Source organism: Chlorocebus sabaeus, chromosome 3 (genome assembly GCF_047675955.1).
Source record: "Chlorocebus sabaeus isolate Y175 chromosome 3, mChlSab1.0.hap1, whole genome shotgun sequence".
Classification (NCBI taxonomy): Eukaryota; Metazoa; Chordata; class Mammalia; order Primates; family Cercopithecidae; genus Chlorocebus; species Chlorocebus sabaeus.
This window is the reverse complement of record NC_132906.1, coordinates 14,904,025-14,920,717: the sequence shown is the minus strand read 5'-3', so window position 1 is coordinate 14,920,717 and position 16,693 is coordinate 14,904,025. Positions and strand designations below refer to the sequence as shown.

The following is a 16,693-nucleotide window of genomic DNA, read 5'->3' as shown; positions in this document are numbered from 1 at the left end:
AATGAAACAGCGGGCAGTTTATGTCAAATAACAGTCGTTCCGAATTACAGAATTGTGGATACTGACCCATATTTGTGTTCTTTCTCATTAAAGTTCCGTCAAGCTCCACCTCAGAGAATGCTATTGGTGATCCACATAAAACTCACATTCCCAGTGCAGCGCTCTCTCTGAATTCCTTGCATACTGTCAGATATTATTCTAAAGTCACCCCTTCCTACGATGCAACTGCCGTAACAAATCAGAACATTTCAATTCATTTACCTTCAGCCGTGTCCCCGGTCTCAAAGCTTCTCCCTCAGCACTGCACTTCTGGGTTGGGCCAGACGTGCACTACACATCCCAACTGTCTGGTAAGTTTTCAGGGGTCCATGGATCAGATTGGACCCTTTCACTCCAGCCAGCAGAAACCCCTGACCCCCATTTTGTTGTTGTGACTCTGGTTGGAAGACTGGGACCTAAGGGCTTGATTCTGAGTCTCTCTAACCTGCTGGGTGAAAAGGAGATTCAGTCGACCCGTGCTCTCCCTCCCCATGCTGCAGGGCTGGTGTCTGATATCCAGAACCACCGAAGCTGGATGGGACTGTGCTAGTTTGGCAGTGACAGGTGGAATCTGACCTCCCCTAGCACTGATTCCCCTCTGCCCCCCTGCTTCTACTCAGAGCTTCCACAGTGGCACATCCCACTTTACCACCCTCATCCTCAGCTGGTCCCATCACTAAATGCTGCTTATCTCTCAGGTGGGCAGCGTCACTCACACTCATCGAAAAGCTTTCTTTCAGTCGCCAGCCAGGCTGGTTTCCGATACCAGGTGTCTTCATACAGCAGATATTTACTGAGCACCCACTATGTTCTAACACTGAGCTTGTCATTGTGCTAAGAATGTAGCATACAAAGGTAGACACGATCCCTGCCCTCATGCAGCTTTAGTGTTAAGGGGATGCAGACAAAGAAGCAGAAATTACAATATGGTTGAAGTGGGTAGGAGGAGTGCCCCACTGTATATATCAGCTAGATGTGGGCGAGGTTAGCGACTGCTCGCCCCTGGAGAAATGCCATCTATGCCAATCTCTAGCTGCTAAGAATTAGCCAGGTAAAGGGGTGAGGAATCGCAAGTGAGGAGACAAGAGCAGTCCTGGCAGATGGACCAGCATATGAAACAGTCATACCTGCATTGTTTGGAAGAGCTGTCTAGTGCTAGAGGAAGACTCAAACTAGATTGGCCTACTTAAAATGGACTTCTCTTAACTTTAATATAGTTGCTAATACTTTTGCATATTAACAGTAGCCAACATGTTTTGAGCACCCAATAATAGTGCCAGCTACTCTATGTACTTAATGTGCATGATCTTATGAGAATCCCTGAAGTGATCCTTTGAAGGTAGATACTGTTACAATCTCCATATGACATCTATAAAATGGGAATAATAGTGACTTTCCAAAAGATCTTTGTAAGAAAAATATTCTAAAGAGAATTGCGAAGAAATGTTAAAATATGTAGTGTCTACAGATATCATAATGTTGCTAATGATCATTAGTATTCCAATAGGGAGGCTAGGGTAAATGAAAGAAAAGATTACAATATTATTATTTTTTAATTGTTGACCTGTACTTACTCTGTGTGGGTTTTGTTGAATTGTTGTGAGAAAATAATTCCTTTTAATAAGAATACATATTTAAAACCTGTAAGCTTATTCACCTGAGGATTTCACATAGTTCTGCAAATCATTTCAGATTGTTTTATGATATAGAAAATACAATCATGACATTATAAGTAAGAATGGGCGAGGATTCAATTAATGTGGATTTTTCCCCCTTTGCAGCAACAGTTTTGGGCATATTAAAAGCACATGTTTGAAATTCACACTCTCAACCACCTACTGGGCGCAGTTTGACAATCTAGGAAAAGTGGAACAAAGAATGATTTTGAAAGCTCCACCCAAAGACCTAATATCAAAAGAGTTGGCATGGTTTGGCTTCTGATAAATGCACTCAAAGCTTCTGCAGATAGAAAGACCAGCAGCGAAAAAGCTGGCCGCACACTGTCACTCATCTTCATACACACTTGGATCCCCGCCAGCCAGAGAGCTACGAGAACAAATGGCCTCGGTGACCTACACTCTTTCTTCTCAAAAAATATTCCACAATTTGTGAAAAAAGCATGCTATAAGGAAGATCCATGTAGACACGATAAAATGATAAGATTGGGAAGGTGTGTTGATACCTCGTGTCACTGAGTACAGATATTGCAACTTGATTCTTATTTTTAGTATCCCTGTGAATTACTGTCACTCATATCTAGGTGGTGTCTTTTCCTTGTTTGACATTTTAGAGAGTTTCCTTCTCCATTCACCATCCAAACTAAGATACGCAGAGAGATGCTGAAAGGGGGTTTACCTCCCCACTTGACTACTAATGAATAAATTGATGTGTGTTTTTGCATTTCACAATCCGTTGAGTGAAACGATGGCTAATAGGTAAATATTTCTTTCTGGACCTTTAGTTACAGACTAGCAGGTCTTTTGTTTTTCATCTCTTCCTCCCTATGGGTATTAGAAAGGACAGTTGAAACTAAGGGGGAAAAAAGGTTTGTTTTATATTTCACTGAATTGTTCTTATACGTAAATTTTATTATTAAATAAAATACTCAGTTTTCACCCTGAACATTGTAATCCATTTTTGTTTTGTTTACTAAATATCTGTTCTCTCTTTTAGTAGTACTATGTAGGGAATTTAATTTCCTAGAGTTTTGAGAAGCTTAAAAATTACTGTAGGCATAGCCTAATTCTCATGTCAAACCATACAGCTTTTCTTTGAGGATACCAAAATGATGGAATCTGTAGATGTTTGACATACTTTAAAAAGGAACAAGAAGTTTCCAACTAAGATTTTATTCTTATTATTAAAAACAGGTGCTTGATTCTTCATTCTCTTTCCTTTAGAAATAATTGCTTTGACATTAGAAGAGAACCTGTTGAGGTATTTTGGACACTGGGACTGCTGCCTATGTTCCCAGCTGGTCTTAATCGTTACTGGCCCTTTTGCTTTGCACCGGGGTTTCTTTATATCTCCATGTGGGCTATGAGAGAAGCTTGTGACTGGGAATTCTCCAACAGAGGACCTAAAAAGTGTGACCCCTAGAGCCATCTCTCTACTTGCTGCTCTCTCAGTCCCCTTTTCCTTTTAGCACAAAGAGGAGGCTACCAGATCGATCGTTAGAGCTCCCTGCTTTTCGAGGCTGGGTCCCATGATCCTGGACTTCATGCCAGTGTCCAGATTCATTTCTAATATGAGAATTTCATTTTTAATAAATTATTCTCTTCCAAGTGAGCTCAACTCTTAGCCAAGGAAGAAAGGTTAGTTGGGTTTCACCTTGTAGAAACAGAGCAGGATTTTCCTTGTAAAATCAAGTTGGCTGGTTATGAGACAGACAGTTGCAGTGTTATTTTCACAATGAAGAAGATGCAAAGAGCTTGCCTAGAAAAGGTGACAGCTTGTAGGTGTCATGCTGGTAGCAGCAGAATGAGTGAAAGATAGGAGATGATCTGATATAGAGGCTGTGATAAAGGGCAAAGCATTAAGGATGCCACCGAGGCCTCTGGCTTCAGCAGCTAGCGAGGCAGTATTGATGTTCATTGAGACAATGCAAGGGGAAGAACACTTGGAGTCATGGCACTAGAACATGACAATTTTATATGGGGACGTTGCATTTGAGGTATTTAAATGATATGCGAGTTGAAGTAGCCAAAATACATTCAGATATTGCAGCACAGGCAACAGATCTAGATGAGAGACATGGTTTGGGGTGTCAGCACTGGAGGGGAATGCCAAAGTGGGGGGATTAAACATTAAATGGTGGGAGTGGCCTGGATGACCCAGTAGGAACTTGTGACGCTGCAGTTCTATCATACTATATGATTCATTTTAAGAGGTCACTCGACCAGGCTCCTGATGACACAAGGCATTGCAAATCACCGGAGATTCAAGGTACATGGGTAAAACCCTCAAAGGCAGAGGGCACAAGTTGTGGTGGCAGCTGTTTGTTTATTGGCTGTTTTTTGAATGTTAAGAAATTAAATTGCTCTGAACTTGTAGCTTCTGAAAAATTCGAAACAGACAATACTGGCTCTATTTCTAGTCTGGAAAAGTAGTAATGAACTGCTGAGGCAGAGCAGTGCCTCCCCCTTTCCATGGGGCATCAGCTTCCCTTTGATCCCTCCCCACCCAGCCTGCCTCATTCATTGAAGTGGTGTGTCCGGTCCCAGTAGGTGTTCCAGTTTGGTTCCAAAAGCAGTAGTGTTTATACAAGGAAATCATTTCGGGAAGGGAGGACGGAGAGGTTTGTTAAAATGCAGATTCCCAGGCCATATCCCCACAGGGTCAGATTTGGTAAGCCTTACTCCCTGGTGCTTGGGAATCTGCATTTAAACACTACAAAATGTGTTTGCTAGTATTTGATTATTCCTCTTAAACACATCCAATTCACATAAAGAGACACAGATACCCATAGGGGACAGAATAGATACAAACTAAAACCATATGTCATTGACTTCCAAACCTGGCAGGGCCTCAGAAGCACTCATAGGTTGATTAAAACTGTACATTCTCGGACTTTCTCCCAGAGATTCTGATTCCATAACTCTGGAATGAGGCCCAGTACTCTGCATAGGATGATTAGGATGATTCTGATGCACAGCCAGGTGTGAGGGCCCCTGTTAACTTACAGCACCCTGATCAAGTGCATGTTAAGGGCTGGAGTGGAACACAAGGAGCACCGCCCTCCTCAATAGGCAGTGATGGAGAGACTCATTCATTACTCCCACAGTGATTAAGAAAGGGTTTGCTGGGATGGGTTCCCGAAACTGCTTTGGTAAGTTAGAAGGATGAATAGGTAGTACAGCTGGGAAACTCAAAGGCGGGAGTGAACCCCGTGAATTTTGAGTAGGTATTCGCAAGGAGTGAAAACCAGAAAAGTGATGTGGGGTTTCACTCATTTGGTTTATCTAGATGGCAGTGGAAACTGCATGAAGAGGTGGTTCTGAATTTTTATCAAAGCTTTCATATTTTGTGAAGTTACTCTAAAGGTATTGTTAAAAACAGAATATCACTTTTCAAAACAAAACAAACAAAAAAACAACATTGGAAAGGATCTGTCATTTCTCTGAATGGCATTGATGTAACAAAATCTTAAGACCTGAACCTGAACTTCCTGGTATTTTTCTACCCACCTATCGCCCATGCCACTGGTTTCGCCTTTTCTTCTGTGCATCTCCCTGTTATATGGAAGTAGGAAGCAGGAAGCCCACAGATCACCTTAATTAATCCGGTATCAGGAGCTGTTTTCATCACCATGGAAACATGACACTCCTATGGAAAATGGAGAAACCTCTGATCTTCGTATTTTAAAAGGTTTTTTTTTAAACACCCTAGAATAATGTTCTTTTTGAAAACAAGATACACATACAAACACATCTTGTATGCAGTTGAATTTTACTCATCATGCTTGTAAAAATATTTATGCTCAAAGCAAAGGTTTCTATACATAAGATTCTAAAATAAGAGAGCTTAAGTGCCACTGGAAGAAACTTCAGGGAAATAGACTTCTAAAATGCACAGATTGTTCTAAGAAGAACATGTATCCCAAGAAGTCTTTGCAAATAGATATTCCTTTATGCTTATTTCTTACCCAGGTAGTATCAAGGCTATGTAAGGGTGTTGGGAGTGGTGCATTTCATAAAACACTGAATTTTTCCTCCTTTCAATCTGCATCAAGCTATTTCTTTTTGTCCTTCAAAATAATAGCCAAATGTTTAAAAATTCTCTGCTTAGGACTCCATGTTATTTTAAACCCTCAATAACAGATCTCAATATTGCCTGCATCCTGTAGATTATTTTCCACATAGTCCTGAAATAAGACTCAATTTTGAACTGGAAACTTTTGAAAAGTAGAAAATCTTTCCTATAGTTGTGTGTATATTAGGATAGGCACATAAAAACAAGAATAAACTCACTGAATACTTTCCCTACTGCTTTAGGCTAAAAATGGTTCTCTCATGTTGTGGTATTCTAACGCTGCTGACTCTTGTTTATAGAACATTAAGGAAGGAGTGAAAAACTTACAGCACTCATGTCCCTGGGGTAGTTACTTGTTTCTTTAATATTTTTAGATTTTATTTACCGTAATCATTAAGAAGGCCAATGGGGTTGGAACACTGATTTTTATAATTGAATGGAGAATTATAATTGAACCATGTCAAATTTAACTGGTAAAATAAGGTTGTTAAATATCTTTCTAAAGGAGACATTATAGGCTTTTTCTTTTTTTCAGTACAATAGGAAGTTCTACTTTTTTATAGGATTAGAGAGTCAGGAACTGGATGAAAATGCCCCTAAGCCTTTGAGAGAGTTAAAAGAAAGGGAGAAAGACAAAATACCAGTTTAGCTACCTTTTTTTTTTTTTTTTTCCTTTAGAAGTAGAAAATAGTATTTGGAAAAATTTGAATATGAACACATTGTCTTGGGTTCTTAATCTTATGCAACTGAGAAACTAGTACAGGATTTACTCTGAGCTCAAAGTAATATTTCCTTGCTTTCTTGAGTCATGTGAGAAGCATCGTGTATGGGGAAGGGAATTCCTTTCTTGACCATCATTGCCCTCACCCTGTGAAGCAAGAGCTGTGAGTTTCAATATAAATATTATTGCTGGCCACCAGACTTCCCAGATCCTTTTCAAAAACCCTAGCCGCAGCATTTGACTGGCAGAGGATGTGTTTGTACTTAGTCTCACTATCAATTCTCCCTAAAATGGAAAACCTGCAACAAAGGATGCACTAAAATACTACTCCCCAGGGCAGGCTTGTGTCAGCACAAGAGGCAGTTACAGGGAGATCATGTTAAGGGATTTGCACTTAACCTTGGCTCTGGTCCAGCCAAGGCTGGGAAAAGTACTCCCAGTTCTCTACCCCAGCAGCAAATGATGTAATTCACACAAGGAGGCATGTCCGCTGACCTGGCTTGGCAGAGGTGAGTGCAAAGGTGCTTGTATAGATGATTTGCTTGTTGAGGCTCAAAATGGTTTATGAAAAGAAGGCGCTTAACCAGCATTTTATCACAGGTTAACTGCATTAGAGAAATTGGGTTAAAATGTTAAATCTCAGCTGCTAGAACCAGCTTTGTGTCATTTGGGTATTTCCTTCAAATGCTAATGAAAGCTCAAGAATACTAATCAGATCCCATTGGCAAAGCCAAGCCAGTCATGGCAGGTTTCCAGCTGAAAATTATTTTTCACTGTCTACACTTGGATATTCTGCTCCCACTTGAACAAAGGCAAGACAAAGTCGTTGGTGATTCTACTCCTCCTACGCCCAGTCCAGGCCTCCCGCAGCATGTCCCTACAACTGCTCTTCACAATTCTCAGGCCCTTGCCTCTGTAATGAATAGAGCTCTGCTTCTACACCCTCAGTGCCTGATGCAAGACCAGACACTACTTGCTACTGCTTAGGCCGGGGCACTGATTACCTCACCCAGAAGAGACAGCTGAGTGTCGTGGAGAAAGCACGAGACTAGAAGTCAGAATATTGTGAATAGAGCCTAGTTCACTACCCATTAGCTGCACATATTTGGGTAAATTATTTGCCTTTTTGCACTTGTTTCCTCTTCTGTAAAATGGGAGTAATGAAATTTATTTACTTATTCAGGGTCTGAGGATTCAAGATCATGTTTATAAAACTTCCTGGCATGTGGTAGACCCTTGCCCAATGGTAGCTGCTCTTCTTATCTTGCCACCTTCCCTTCCTGCAGCCTGTCTACTCCCTAATACACAGTCTGCACAGAGGAAGAAAAATCATGGTTCTTAATGTCACTTCATACCACTCTTCCTGGCTCTGTAGCATCCTAAACAAGGAGAGGTTTTGGTTCTGAGGGGCTGCTGGGGTTTTCTCCAGGCAGATTTGACTGGCTGGCTGCTGCTGTTGGATAAGCAGAGATTTAACTGGGGTTTCACCAAGCACGTTTGACAGAGAAGATAAGGGCTAGGGAGTTGAATAAGTATGCAAGGGAGTCGTGATCAGGAAGACCCCGGGGATCTTGGCTTTACAAGTGAGGAGGGTGATGGGCCCTGGAAAGTGGATCAGTGGATGCAGGGCTCCACCTGTGTGGTTAAAAAATTGTTGATGTCAAAGTAGGTAGAGGGATGAGATGTAAGGGTAAGGTGTGGGGAGTGGGCAGGGGGTAAAAGTAGATGTAGCAGTTAGTGAGTGGCATACTCAGAATGGTGGGTATGGAGGGGGTATGACTGTGGGAATATTCTTTCTCCTTTATGGAAAAGAAAAATGTGATCATACAAGGCTACAGAGAGAATAGGTAAACCAATAACTCCAGCAAGACCTCATCTGTCCAGCACTGTTAGCTGTTGAGAATCCCATTCCTACAACCATTCCAGACAACAAATAACTTAAAGCACATACTTTATTTTAATGACTTGGAGAGAATTCTTACTAATGACCAGTTTGCTGAATGCATCAGTCATATACTAGGGGATATGGTACTTGCACAGAGAGAAAGGGCACGAGACAGGGAGAGGATGTGTGAGCACTTTAAGGAAGAATATAACATGCGTCCGTATTTTCAAAGATAACCATTTCCAGGGAGTTACAAAGTCTTCATGAAGTAATAAATTTCTATTTTAATAACAGGGACTGTAATTATTAGCTGATCACTTGCCTATTTCCAGTCAATAGCACAGGTAGGACCTTAATGTAATTGTCTACAAAGAAAATAAATATATGAACAGATGTTTATAATAATAATTGAAAAACCAGTGAAGTCATTTCTCATCAACTAGATATGACAAAGATTGTAAAGTTTTACACAGTGTTGGTGAGGGATTGAGGGAAAACTATCATATATGTGGGTGGGAATTAAATTTGCATCAATTATTTGGCAACATCCATCACAATTGTAAATGTACATACCTTTTGTATTAAAATTCAGAGACAAAGAGACTTAGATGAACGTAGCCCCAGAAGCAGAGTTCAGAACCATGGAGTAAGTGTGAAGTGCTCCATATGCTGAGAAAGCAAAAGGACAGGCCTTCAGACTGATGGAGAGTGACAGGATCCAGATGAGCCCTCTTCTTGAGTTGAATTGGAAGTACTTTTTAAACTGGGTAGGATCAAGTTAGCATTTCAAGAATGTTTGGGAAAAGCAGATTATTCTAGAAACAGCAATGGGGAAGCAATTTGAAATTGAAAAAAAAAAAAGAAAAAGAAAAAGAAAGTAAAGCTGCATTCCTACATCACCCCCCCTCCAAAATACTGTAAAATCATTAAAGAAAACATGTATATTTTTATAAAAGTGGCACGATGACTTTTTTTAAAAGAATGACAATGGGCCAGGCACGGTGGCTCACTCCTGTAATCCCAGCACTTTGGGATGCCTAGGCGGGCGGATCACAAGGTCAGGATCGAGACTATCCTGGCTAACACGGTGAAATCCGTCTCTACTAAAAAAACACAAAAAGTTAGCCAGGCGTGGTAGTGGGCGCCTGTAGTCCCAGCTACTTGGGAGGCTGAGGCAGGAGAATGGCATGAACCCGGGAGGCAGAGCTTGCAGTAAGTTGAGATCACACCACTGCACTCCAGCCTGTGTGACAGAGCAAGACTCCGTCTCAAAAAAAATAAATAATAATCAAAAGAATAACAATGAAACCCAGGCCCATATGATTAAAGACTCCTCCCTCTATATTTTACATGAATATGACTGGCAAATGGCTTGTTTCCCTAATATGCAAAGGGCTTTTCAAATGAGTAAGGAACACACAAGCAACCAGGGAGAAAAATGGGCAAAGGTCATCAACAGCATTTCATGAAGAAGAAACACAAGGAAAATAAATAGGTGAAAAGTTATTCACAATAGTAATTGATAATGAGCTATTTTTCACAGACTAGATATGACAAAGATTATGAACTTTAACAGGGGTTGAGGGAAAATTCATGTGGATAGGAATTTAAATTTGCATCAATTATTTGGCAACATCAAGATTGTAAATGTACATACCCTCAATTCCACAATTTCTTATCTACCTGAATTTATTATGAATCTTTCTGAATCCATTATGAGTTCAGGACCTCCTCCTCCTCTAGAGGTGACCTGAGGGCCACAAGGAGAGCCACTGATTTTTCTTCCCCCATCGCAACATAACCAGCCCCATCATTATAAGCCAAATCCAGTACCTGAAGAGGCTATCATTAGAAATGACTGCACACCTTCTCCTAAAAGGCCATGGGAACTAGCCTCATCACTCTTTCCATGCCTAAGTCACTCGTCACCAGAAGTCAAAGCTTCTCATGTCTCTCCCACCACCCTATTGTTGGACAGCTCCTGTTGGAACCCAATTTCCCAGCCACCCTGAACACTACACACCTCTGAAATTCAATCATCATCAAAACCATTTGTACTCTTCTCCTTTCTAGGCCAGCCTCTCTACTTCCAGCTTTGGTCTCAGGCCCTCTTAACTACTCACAGACTTTCCTCGAGCAATTGTCCCTTGTTTCTCTTGAACACTGGATCGTCCTTTTATCCAAGGTCAATTCCATCACACAATAAACATGCTTTAATATCTCCCACCTAAACAAACGAAACCAAAAAATCCTCTTTTGACTCCACCTCACTTCCTTCCAGTTACTGCTCAATTTCTCTATTCTCCTGTGGATCAAAACTTTTTGAAAGGATAGTGTTGTGCCTACTTTCTTCACTTCCTCACCTCCCATTCTCTCTCTTGTGAGAGTTTTTACTGAAGTGTGATTAGCCTACTGGAAGGTGCACAAATCACAGGTATGCAGCTCAATGGATTATCACAAAGTGAACACACCCTGTGCCAATACCTTCGTCAAGAAATAGAACACTGTCCACACCCCAGAAACCTAGTTCTTTCTTCCAACTACCACTGCTCCCTCTTCCCCGAAGACCATTACTATTACTCCTTTTAAAATAACACATTATTTTGCCTATTTTGAAAAATTGCTTTGGAATATTTCTGTCTCTCTCTCTTTCTCTCTCTCCCTCTCTCTTTCTCTCTTCCTTTTTTTTTTTTTTTTTTTTTTTTTTTTTTGACAGAGTTTTGCTCTTGTTACCCAGGCTGGAGTGCAGTGGTGCGATCTCGGCTCGCTGCAACCTGCACCTCCCTGGTTCCAGTGATTCTCCTGCCTCAGCCTCCCGAGTAGCTGGGATTACTGTATGTATTTCTCTGTGCATATTTTCTTTTGCCCAATGTGATGTCTGTGAGATTCGTTCAAGTTATTACACGTAGCAGGGACCAGATCGCACAATATAAGGACTTTTTCATTTTTATGGAGTGAAGCCCTTGGGAGGTTTTTAACAGAGGAGTGACATGATATGATCTTTTCACTGAAAGTTCACTTAGCTGCTACCTCAAGAATAGAATATGGGTTGGGAGGTGAGAATGAAGAGGAAAGCAGGGAGACTGGTTAGGAAGCCGTTACAACAATCCAATCACAGTATTAAATTCTCCGGCTTTAAAAAGAAAAGACATTTTAGGTCAGTCCCTCAGTGGAGCTAAATCAAAGCAATAATAAACTAAGTTCACTGTTGGACGTGCAATAACTAGGCCAGCTATCACAATTTAGGCCCAGAAAATAATTAACACCTCCTCAACAAAAATAGCCTTTGCAAACAACTGTAATTTTCAACATTAAAATAGAATAATATATGGCTGAGAATAAATAGAAGCTTCAATATTTGGAAACCTTGGGTCTTCAAAGTAATACTTCATCAAACACGGAAAGCATTTTGAAGGCCAGAAAACCGAAATAATTTCAGGCCTTGGGAGAATGACAGGGTGGCAACGACTCATCGAAAGCAGACTGATAGGCAGGGTGAAAAGTATGGGTTACCTGGATATAAATAATTAGAAATACAGGGATGCCCTACCCCGCCGTAAGGTCTTCCTTTACTATTTACATTCTTTCTTGTTATTCTTAACACTTGCAGCATCACAAAGGTGTGTTTTCTTGATGACGAGTGTTTTTACATGACTCAGTTGAAACCTGAGATTATGTGTGGTTGATTTTTCATCCGTGACTGCACATTTGTCTTGATCTAGAGAATTCTCAGCTTTTTGAAACGAACGTTTTAACATTTTTGCTCAGATCCACATATTTGATTCCATGTTGGTTTTCACAGAACTCTGGGCAACAGATGGGGCTGAAAGTTGGTGTATGTTAAATCTAGGAGCGTGGCACATAATGCCGGACCACGGCTCTATTCAGTTCTATAATTTATCTAGGGGAGTGGCCACATCCCACATCCCCTTTCCCCAGTGAAAATGTCTGGCTGCCTCATACAATATCAACATCAAAAGATTAGCGTTGTATTGAATATCGTCTTACTTATTTACCAGTTAAGATCTATTGTCAATACATTTATCTGGGAATCTTGTTTTAGCTTACTTTATTTTTCGCTTCTATCACCTTTGAAGGAATGTTCTCCTTTGGAGCAAAATTTTTCAAAATAATTCATACTTGTCTCCAATTCCCCTCTTGAATTCTTTGTTAAACCCACTCCAGCAGCCTTTTGTCTTCAATGTAGCCTTGTCAAGGCAACCAAAAACCTGCATATTGCTGTGCCTACACCAACCGTGCAGAACGTTGATTTTTTCCTACCAACCTTCTGAAGATAATTTATTTGCCTGTGTGTTCTGACTGCCCCCCTCCAAAAACAAGTGATTCAAAAGAAAGTTTGAAGCCAGAATGGGTGTGAAGCCAGTGGTGCAAGAGCTTTAGAGCTTTAGAGTCAGACAAACCTCTGTTGAAGTGCAAGCTGCATCACCTACTAGTGGGTGGCCATGAGCAGTCTCCCTGACCCCTCTGTGCCTCAGTTTCCTAATCTGTGAAAATGAAGAGTTAACAGAAGCTGCCTAGCAAGGCTGTGGGAAAATGAAACGAGAGAATGGGCCTGGCACATGTAACCATTTATTATGCCTTAGCTGCTATTATTATTGTCGTTGATACTGTTCTCATCTGAGGCCAGTGGGGGCAAATAAGTTTTATGCCAGTAGATTCCTCCCCACAAATCCTCCTGGGTGAGCAGCTGCCTCTGCTGCTTTCTCAGGCTGCTTTGTTCGACTTCCTGCCTGCTTGAGGCATAAATCAATAACTTTGATGATAGCCACTGCTCTTGTGTGTGAGATGACACAGGAGGAAGGAAGGTTACAAGAGGGGGTGATCGCTGGAAAAAACTAATGTAAATCTATAAACTCAGCACCCCACAGGTAGAGGAAATGCTCCCAATACATTGGCCTCTGTCTATACATCTGGATAAAATGTAAACAATAGCTTTATTTTAATAAGATCACAAAATTGCAAGCTTTGCAAACACAGGAGCAACGTCCTCCATTTCCTCTGAGTCCCTCCACACTGCTGTCCGTAGGTAGCTAAGCCAGCAGCCTTCACTCTTTTTCTTTTTCTTTTTTTTTTTTTTTTTTGCTGATTCATAAAAATGGATGCCGCTTACATGAGCGATCACTCTCGTGGGGATGCCCAAGATTCTGTGAAATTCCCAACACACAAGCAGCAATTCCTCCCTGTTCTCCCTCTTGAACACAAAGGAGAATGACAAAAATAGAGGGGTACATTTTAGCTAGCTCCAATTCACTTTGGAAAAAAATATATAATTTGTGAGCTTATCTTTATTGTTAGTCATATGTTTCTTTTGACACCTCACACTGTTCACCTTCGCCATTTCAACAGGCCTCCGTTTCAACAAGCTATCATCAAACAGTGGTGCCAGGGAGCTACTAGGAAGTGGGATGAGGAGACTCTGGGGTGTCTATCGGTGCTTCCCAACAAGTGTTATGGGCTCTCTGTTTTCAGGTGGACCCTTCTTGCTAAAGGGGGTGTAAAGGTCTTTTCGTTTTTCTTTAGTGGATCAGAATCTGCATAGAAAACAGAAATGAAATGCTCAGGTGAGAGCAGGGATTCTCAATGCTGGTGTCCAAGACACAAAAGGATAACCCCAATGTTTTTATGATACCACCTTCTGAAGATCATGTTTGCCAAATTTTTCCTGAATAATGAACAATATGAAGAAGACACAAAATGATTATAAAGGGGAGATTTTGGAAATGGATCTATTTCAAGTCAAAGGAGAAAGTGATCAAGTAGTTTGGGGGCCAATTACAATACTGGGTGAAAGCTGCTGGGTTAAAGAGAAGGCTATAGGGTCACCACACAAGACAAAAGCTGAACTTTTGATTACCTTTCCCACCATTCCTCTCCCTTTCTTTTAGTAAATGGCAAACCCATTTGGCACCAAGCCAGAAATCTTCGAGTCATTGGCTTCTCTCTCTCTCTCCTTTTCTCTTTCTCTCATACTCTTCATTGGCTTGATCAGCAAATCTTGACTTTTTGAGTTCAAAATGTCATCATTGCCTAACCACTTCACTCCAGTGAAGGACAGTACTCATCCTGGTCTAGGCCACCAATATCTCTCACCCGGGGAATGGCCTCGTAACTAGTCACTGCTTTCACCTTCCCCTGCTCAATCTGTTTCACATAGTGGACAGAACGGTCTTTTAAATGTTTAAATCAGATTATGCCATTTCTTTGCAAACCTCCAATGACCTCTCACGGAAAAGCAGTCTTTACTATGAGTCTATGAGACCTTTTAAGACGTCAGTCCTTGCAACCTCTCCAACGACATCCTTTCCAACAGCTCTTCGCCGTGTCACTCAGCTCATTGACAATGGTCACCTGGGTTTTACTTGAACAACCCTACCTCAGGGCTTTGCACTTGCAATTCTCGCTGCATGAAGTATTTTATTCCAGAAATTTGCTTGGCTAACTTATTTATTCAGTTCATCACAGGCCTCATTATGAAAGAAGGCTTATTCTTTTTTATGGACAACTTGATCATTGGCATCTGTTTCAGCAGTCAATGACTGTGATCAAACTGGCAACGTCAAACTCCGTAAAATTTCGAGATTTTTTTTTTAATGACCTAAAATAGAGAGCTTATTATCTCAGAAATTTGTTAAGGTCAAATTTTTTGTCTATTATCCTCAGCATATGGTTGCTTTTCTCTTACAGACTCTTTCACTTGTGTTAAAGAATGAATGATTTAGGGACTTTGAGTATTTAAATCTATTTCTAAACATGGTATATGTTCTTGTAATTATTTTTCTCACACTGGCACTGATGATACTTTATTAGTTAGTTCCAAAGACCCTTAATTACAGAAAGCTGCCTGGGGAAGTGCGAGATCAAGTCAATCGTATTGATGAGAAAAGAAAGAAACAAACTAATAGGCCTAATGACTTGGAGTCTAAGACAATCATGAAAGACTTTTTCCCCCTCCACTTCCTCAAGACATAGGTAGGTGCAATGTTAAGTAGAGTCAGAGAAGTCAGTAACTCATTTTGCCAATTTAAAGCCCCAACGCAATTTATTTATGAGGCTCGGGGTATTTTAAATTCACCTAAGTCAATCACGCGGTGAAAATCATGCTCGGGTGTGAATTCCGGCATGCAAATATGCATCCCCTGATTGTATTCACACAGACCTTTTGCATCTCAAGCGGGGTGAGCAGCTGTTGCGGAGTCGGTAGAGCCTGGTCTGAGTAAGGAGGAGCACGGCAGCAGCCCTGGTGGGGTCGGAGAGAGGGCACTGGGGCTGTTTCTATTTGGGGACCTGGGAGAAGGCGCCGCCGCCGGGTCATTGCAGCGCCTCCCCAGCGCGCAGGGCTGCGGATCCCACAGCAGCCTCCAGGCCAGGTTCCGGGATGCCTGGGGATGGCGCGGCTGCACCTGTCACCCGCCGCTCCCTCCTGCTCCGGGGAGACCCCGCGCCGACCTCTGTCCTTGCGCCTGACAGCTGGGCCCCGAGTCTCCCCTGCCTCTGCTGTCACTCGGAGGTGGCTGGTGATTAGTAATCGTCTCCATCCTCCACGCGGGAGGCGTGGCCAGGCTTTTACACGCATCCTGTGAGCCAGCGCCTGGAAATTGCTTTCAGGGACTACTTTTGCATCTAGAAACCAGAAGTGATTCAAGTGATATGTTCAACTCCTGCCCCTGGGCTGGGGAGAGCGTCACAGCTCAGTAAAGCCCTGCTCCCAGGGAAGAGCTGTCTCTGCCCCCATGGCATAGTTCCTTTCCCGTTCCTGATCAAGGAGACAATGACAGAAGTATGACTGTCATGACTGATGATAGCCAGACTCAGAGACATTCGCATTAGGGTTTTGTTTTGTTTTTTGTAGACGGAGTCTCACTTTGTCACCCAGGCTGGAGCTCAGTGGCACAATCACGGCTCACTGCAGCCTCAATCTCTCCAACTCAAGTGATTCTCCCACCTCAGCCTCCCAAGTAGCTGGGACTACAGGCGCATGCCACTATGCCTGGCCACTTTTTGTTTGTTTGTTTGTTTTTAAGCGGAGAGGAGAGTCTCACTATATTGTCCAGGCTAGTCTCAAACTCCTGACTTCAAGTGATCCTCCCACCTCAGCCTCCCAAAATACTTGGATTACAGGCGTGAGCCACTGCGCCCAGCTCCCATTAGTTACCACTAACACACTTCCTCAATTGTAAAATAAAGCATTGAACAAGTTGTTTATATTTAAATCACTTTCTGAGTGTCCATCAGCCTCCAAAAATTGAGGAAGTTTCTCAGACTAATATCAGTAGCAG

The 16,693-nt window shown here is 41.8% G+C and overlaps 1 protein-coding gene across 1 annotated transcript in view; it reads left to right on the top strand.

Moving 5' to 3' along the window:
• Positions 1-2,661, top strand: part of SOHLH2 (spermatogenesis and oogenesis specific basic helix-loop-helix 2) — a 46,304-nt gene extending 43,643 nt beyond the window's left edge. Inside the window, exons 13-14 of the mRNA XM_073014549.1 lie at positions 94-350; positions 1,821-2,661. Coding sequence (XP_072870650.1) covers positions 94-350; positions 1,821-1,841 — 278 coding nt within the window. The 3' untranslated portion in view covers positions 1,842-2,661. The remainder of the gene's footprint in view (positions 1-93; positions 351-1,820) is intronic.
• The last annotated feature ends 14,032 nt before the right edge of the window (positions 2,662-16,693 follow it).